Below are 6,411 nucleotides of genomic sequence, written 5' to 3' on the forward strand. Positions count from 1 at the left end.
AGGTCAAAATCCACTGTGGATCAGAGAAGAGAATTCTGATGCAATAAACATTTTGCCCTTCTGCTTTCAAGAGTTTGGCACATTTTGCCTTTACTCCCAACATCCCCTTCTATTACTTTTTAACAGAGGATCATTCTCATCTTAGCTGCCTATAAGTTTTGCACCGTTGGCCAGGGTTTGCTAGGACAGGAGGCAATTCTGCAGAATGGAGAGCTCAAAACAGTCAGTTACAGTGACAAATATAACAACATACTTTGTGAAGAGAGGAAAGGAAGGGAAATTTTTGGCAGAGCTGCCACACACTTGGAGAAAAATACATTTGCTGAAATCTGTCCTAGAGGCAAAGACATGTGGCCTCAAAGATCCATTTAAGATTTTTTTGTGCTCCCCACATAAAATCAATGTCAATGCTGGAAACAAACTGCTCACCCCCAGTGAAGGAAGTGTTAATGTCAGTTCAAATGTCTGACTAAAAATAGTAAAATAAAAAAACACCCCTATGCACATGAAAGATCTTTAAAAATAATTGCAGCTTAGTTCTTTGCTTGACAGTCAGGGAGATGGAAGACGACTTACCCACAGAACAGATACAGCATGGGCCGTGGCAGATCAAGCTTCACACACTGTCCCACTGATGTGCCTCAACATTAGCATGGATAGGCCCCCATGGAATGAGAAGGTAGCTGTGTCTTAAGGGCTAATTCAGTCCTCAGTTTTTCTTGTGACTGACGTAGTGGTGCTTATAGTGGTGACACTGTGGGATGTGGATACCTGCCCACTAGCTAATGAATCGTATCACACGAGCCATCAGATGGTCGTAACCATCATTCAGCACCGACCAGATCTGAACTAGTAATTTAGGACGAAAGACTTGACTGTTGGTCACAAAAACTGTGGTGATGTGGTTTGATGGCCGACAGAAGACACTTTGCAGTAACAAATGAGATACTGCAGTTCAAACCCTGGAATCTGCCTCAATTCAGCAGAGGCAGGGGAAGCAGCAGGAATAGTTTCTAAACTTTCTGGCAAGGGCAAGACTTACATTGGTTATAAATACAATCTGTTGCCCTGCTGAGAGGGAGAAGAATTTTCCCATCGCTATAGGATTATTATTTAATCATTTATACTCCTGTACCTTCTAGAGACCTCAACTGAGAGGCTATCAGGACTCCATTAAGATGACGTGCACAGGCACACAGTAAGATACAGTCCTGCCCTGAGAAGCTTACGACTGAAGACAAAATGCAAGAGAACTTTTCTCATTTCACAGACAGGGGAACTGAGGCAGAGAGAAATTAAGTGACCTGCCCATGATAATACGGATTCTGCAGAAGAAGCAGAATTGAACCTAGGTCACCTGAGTCACAGTCCAGTGTCTTAACCACAAGACTATCCTTCCTCTCAGCACATTGTTTTTCTTCAATGCTCCGTGCCTACCTCCTATCCGACTGCATGATTGACTTTATCCTGCCCAGTTGCCACTGCTTTGGAAGCAGACAGAGATCCAAGAGCAGTTAGAGTGCCCCAGCGCTCAGCTAACATTTTCATGACGGTGTGTCTGGACCCCTGTTGAGTTCTATGACTGTGTTCAGTGGCAGACCATGCAGCAATAAGAAACTGACAAAGAATGATTTCCCTAATCCCCCTCATCAGATACGTAATAAATCAAATACAGACAGTGAGGGAAATATTGGAATAAGGTTTGAGTGGAGGAAAAACTCTCAAAATAAATGAATGGAAAACAAGTGGAAGATACCTTTGCAGTTTCCTGACTCTAATCTCATTGGATGATCTGCCTCTTCCAATACTGAAGAATCCCTATCTTAGTTTTCTGCCTCCCTCGAGTTTAGGCATTTGAAACCAAAACTCTCCAAAGTGAATGTAGAAGTACTCCTACAGCTTTGTCTTAAATCCCTGGAAACATGAGAGGAAGTTTTAATACTCTTTCATCCTGTCTACATGTCTGGTTATATGCTCCGGTGATTTCCACAGCACCCCATTTATTATTTATCAGTACTCTGCAGCTATTTATTTTTAGGAAGTTCTTAATGCCAGTCAGCCACTTAGGAACAAACACTTTGCCATACTAGATCGAAAAAATGAACCCTCAGGTTTGGTATCCTGTCTCCAGCAGGCAAAATACATCACGCCCTTACATTACCTGCACATTGGTGTAATCTTAAACATCCGGGAGGAGGAGACAAGGAACAACTCCCTGCTGACCTGTGCAGCGATCAGTTAATGACTAGTCTTTTCCCCTTTTCTATTTTCCAGTCACATTTTGCCATCTTATTGTGAAACTTACCTGAAATAGTTAAAGAAAATAGTTCTGAATTCAGAGCTACAGACTTGCTGTCTTCATCCCTTAGAGAGGGAATGTAGCACAGTTTATTCTTTTACGTAGGCAAGAGCAGTCAGTAAGATTCTAGGGGCTTCATTTCATGATATTCAGTTACAACAGAACAGTTCACCCCTTCCTACCTCCTGCCAGTATTTTACTCTCATGTTGTAAACCTAATTCAGATGCAAGAACAACGCCTACCAATACAAACGGAAATTGTATGTGGATTTAGGGTAACACACAGCTTAGTTTTTAATAATTTGGAAGTTCTCAGTACAATTTATTCCTGTAATTTAGGAATCAGACTGCTTCACCATAAATCCAAATAATCTAGAGGCTTGAAAATAGACCTCTCCAAAGTTCATATTCTCACATGTTCAGATTCAGTAGTAGGTTTTGCTCTTCTACCTCTTTGTGCACAATCGTAAATTAGCAGCAACATCCATACGTGATGTATTTTAAAGAGAATGAGCAAGAACAATCTGGGGATGATCATGTATCCAACCATTTGGCAGCTACTCTCAGCTATTGCTACTGTTCTGTTGTGTAAGGCAAATTGTGTGATATACAAATCCCCCCAGGGTTACATGAGGCCAAAGGCAGAGGAACTAGAAAGCAGGGAAATGAAATGTTGCACATTTCGATTTGAAGATGAGAGATTTGTTTTTTTTTATTATTAAAAGAGCAGTCACATAGTCAATAAGTAATTTATATTCTCAAGAGGTCTGTTTTTGTAAATAATGAAGCACTGCAAAAATATTCAACTATGTAACTTATGTTGGGGCACAAATGTTTGTTAATTTAGGATATTACACATTCACCATGATGAAATCTTATTTCACACAACCAGAACCCTCTGAGAGAAACACATGGGTCAGATACAGATTGTAATCTTTGTTTATATTCCAGTAGCACGCAGAGGCTCTAATCATGAGCAAGGCCCCATTGCACTGTTTGGATTTGAGCCAGCTTCTGTTGACTTTAATGGTTCAGGATCAGGCCCTTTATGTACAATAGTTTTCACGAAGGCCTCCCTCTTGAAGAGGAATAGACTGACTCAAAAAAAGTTCTTAATAGATGAACTTCTCCTGCAAGTCTGTCCCATTTGACTCAAAGAAACTCTTTTTTTGTATACACACTGGATTCCAAGTTGATGGTGCAACTTCACATCATTAATTTCATAATTCAAAGTTAATTTTACAATATTTAAGCAAGAGGGTTACTAGCTGCCAAACATCTGTCATTATGAAAACTCCTCCATTAAGCTGTTAATGCCTAAACCTAAGAACCAAAAGCAGCAGTTCTTGCACTCTTTATTTATTCAGACAGCATTACATTATGCTGATCACGATGACAACTATGCACCTCATGGATTTTATGAATTACACCCGCTGATACACAAATTAGAAAATTCAATAGTATCTTTTTGAAAATAACTTCTACCATGTCTAAAAGTTGAGCCTGGTTTAAAATATAATCATATGCATTATATTCTCTTTTCTTCCTCAGTTAAGGGTCCTCAAATCCATAGGGCTATACAGCACCACAGTGGGGCCATAGTCTGAAACAGAAGGTCCAATCTTACAAAGCACAGAGTGCCCTCAACTCCCATAAGCTTCAGTGGGTCTGGAGGGCACTCAACACATCAGATTAGGCCCTCAAGAACAGTTCTCACAATAATGATAAATCATTGGTCTAAATCCATAAATCAGGTCAATAGTTTCATTATTGAAGAAAGAACATAAAGGATCAAAGACAGCCATCGATACAACGATCAACATTTTTGAAATATGTATTTTATTAAGGCGGTGATGAATTTGCCTACTCGACAGCTGAGATCCACAAGAGAAAGACCATGCTAGGGAAGCCTTCAAAAGCAGGATTTGCAAGAATGTTCTTGAATAGCATGATCATATACATACGTGCAAAAGTTTCCTGCTTTAGGTATCTACTGTTTAGGGTATTTTGTCTGATTTGGCAAAACAATGTTTTATTGCAACTGTTTTCCTAATGTGTCAAGTTTGAGATTTTTGTTGTGTTCTTTTTTGCTTCCCAACAGGCAATTGAGAGTTATATTTCTCTGTAACTGAAAATAAGGTGGTGGTATTCATACTTAAAGCTCAGGGTATACAAGAACTACTTCAGTCATGCATGAAGAAAAGGAGGACTTGTGGCACCTTAGAGACTAACCAATTTATTTGAGCATAAGCTTTCGTGAGCTACAAGTCATGCATTAATAACTTTAGAAAATATTCTCAATGGCAAATACACTATGCACTCAAAATGAAACACCTCCAGCTTCTGGGAAAGACAGACGAGATCAGAAAGAACCTTGCCTTTGAGTAAAACTTCCATCTCCATATTTCTTAAAAATAGTTTCAGTGACAGAACCTAAATCCAATTCCATTTAATCTAATGAGATGAAGATCTAGTACCCCATTGTCCAAGGACCACAATAGTTTGCATTACGCAGCATATAAGATCACAACACATTTTTAACCAGAGAAATATGAACACAGAACAACAGTCTAAAAATACGAGAAGGGTATAATTACCAAGGATAAGGCAGAGCTCATCTTTTTTACAAGACACCAATTAGCTCCAAAAAAATGGAGAAAGGGGATATGAACCCTGTCCCCACTTGCTGCCCTTGGGAGCTCACAATCTGAGAAGCCCAGGAGAGGCAGGGTGCCAGTGATCCTACCAGGGTGGAGTTCCCGGGACGCTGCTTGGAATTCCATTTTCCGTAGTAGCCTCGGGCTAGAAGCTGCTGGATACATTTAAGCCCCACCCCACCCCTGCCTGGAAAAGGCAAAGTGTTGACACCTTCCCCGTGCCCCTGAGCGCCCGCCAATCTAGCCCTCCCCAGGTCTCCCAGAGGAGCCATTGCTGTCACCGTGGCAGCTGCCCTCAGCAGCAAGACACCGAATCTGGTCAGTTTCGGTCCGGGGCCGCCGGAGACAGCGCTGAGCTGCCGCCGAGGCCCGAGAGCGGCGCCTGCCTGCCGGCGCGGGGCTCGGCTCAGACTAGCTAGGCAGCGCTAGCGGGGCGGGCTCCCCAGCCCGGCGGGGGGCAGGGGAACAGGGGAGCGGACTGGCTTGGGGTGGGGTGGGGGGCCCAGCACAGCGCCTGGAGAACGGGGGCGGGAAGGACAGGCGCGGGGCTGGGGGCCTTCTCCGACCCTGCCAGGTCCCCGCCCTCAGAGCCGAGAGAAGCGGACCGACACCCCCGCGGCCCCGGCCCCACCTCTCGATGACCGAGGCCAGCAGTTGCGGCAGCTCCCTCATCTCGAAGGCCGAGTAGGAGGCGGAGAGCAGCGGCCGCACCGCCACCTCCCAGCCCGGCTCCTCCGGGGTCTCCGCTCCGCCACCCGACGCCGCCATCTTGTTGCCGCCTCCTCGGTTGGGGGGGAAGGAGGGGGGGAAGAGCGAGAGAGAGACAGGAAACACTTCTGCAGGGACAGGAAATGACCTCATCCACCTTCCCTCGCCTGCGCGCGACACACAGTACTCCGGCCTAGCCGTATGACGTAGACAGAGGATGGGGCGGGGCGCGGCCTGAGCTTTGCTGAGGCGCGTGCGCAGATGAGTCAGCACCACCTCGGCACATGCGCAGGAGATTCTTGTCGTCCCCCGCCAGCTGCGCATGGGCAGCAGGTGCACGAGTTGCCACTCCCCGGCTCGGCTGAGCCAGTGCCGGGCCGTAGCAGGGTCGAGGTGGCCGGGCAGGAGAAGCCAGGGGCGTGGGGCTCTCACTCCTCCCCCGACCCTGAGCCAGGAGCCGCCCGGGGGCTGGCGGTCAGCTCACGGCTGCTGGGTCAGGCCCCGGCCGTGGGGCAGACGCGCCCCGCCTCGAAGTGCCTCAGCCCCAGCTGCTGTGAGTCCGGCCCTGCCCGCTTTCGCGCCGCCCCGTCAGTCGGAGGGCGCAGCGCGGCTCTGTCTGGGGTTACGGGCAGCGTAACCGGCGGGGAGGGTTTAAGAGCCTGACCCTTGCGGTATCCCACAGTGCGGCTAACAAAAGTAGGTCGGGTAAGTTCCTCCCTCCGAGCATTTGTCAAGCAGGTATAAAGA

General features: G+C 45.9%; 1 protein-coding gene across 4 annotated transcripts in view; it reads right to left on the reverse strand.

Annotated features, from left to right (window-relative positions):
* The window catches only part of UBR4 (ubiquitin protein ligase E3 component n-recognin 4), a 113,885-nt gene extending 108,142 nt beyond the window's left edge, over window positions 1–5,743 (reverse strand). For all 4 annotated transcript variants that reach the window (XM_084651897.1, XM_084651896.1, XM_084651895.1 and 1 more), the window contains exon 1: window positions 5,588–5,743. In XM_084651897.1, coding sequence (XP_084508023.1) covers window positions 5,588–5,724 — 137 coding nt within the window. In that variant the 5' untranslated portion in view covers window positions 5,725–5,743. The remainder of the gene's footprint in view (window positions 1–5,587) is intronic.
* Window positions 5,744–6,411: the final 668 nt, after the last annotated feature.

The sequence above is a fragment of the Lepidochelys olivacea genome, assembly GCF_965140295.1.
Source record: "Lepidochelys olivacea isolate rLepOli2 genome assembly, chromosome: 18".
NCBI lineage: Eukaryota > Metazoa > Chordata > Testudines > Cheloniidae > Lepidochelys > Lepidochelys olivacea.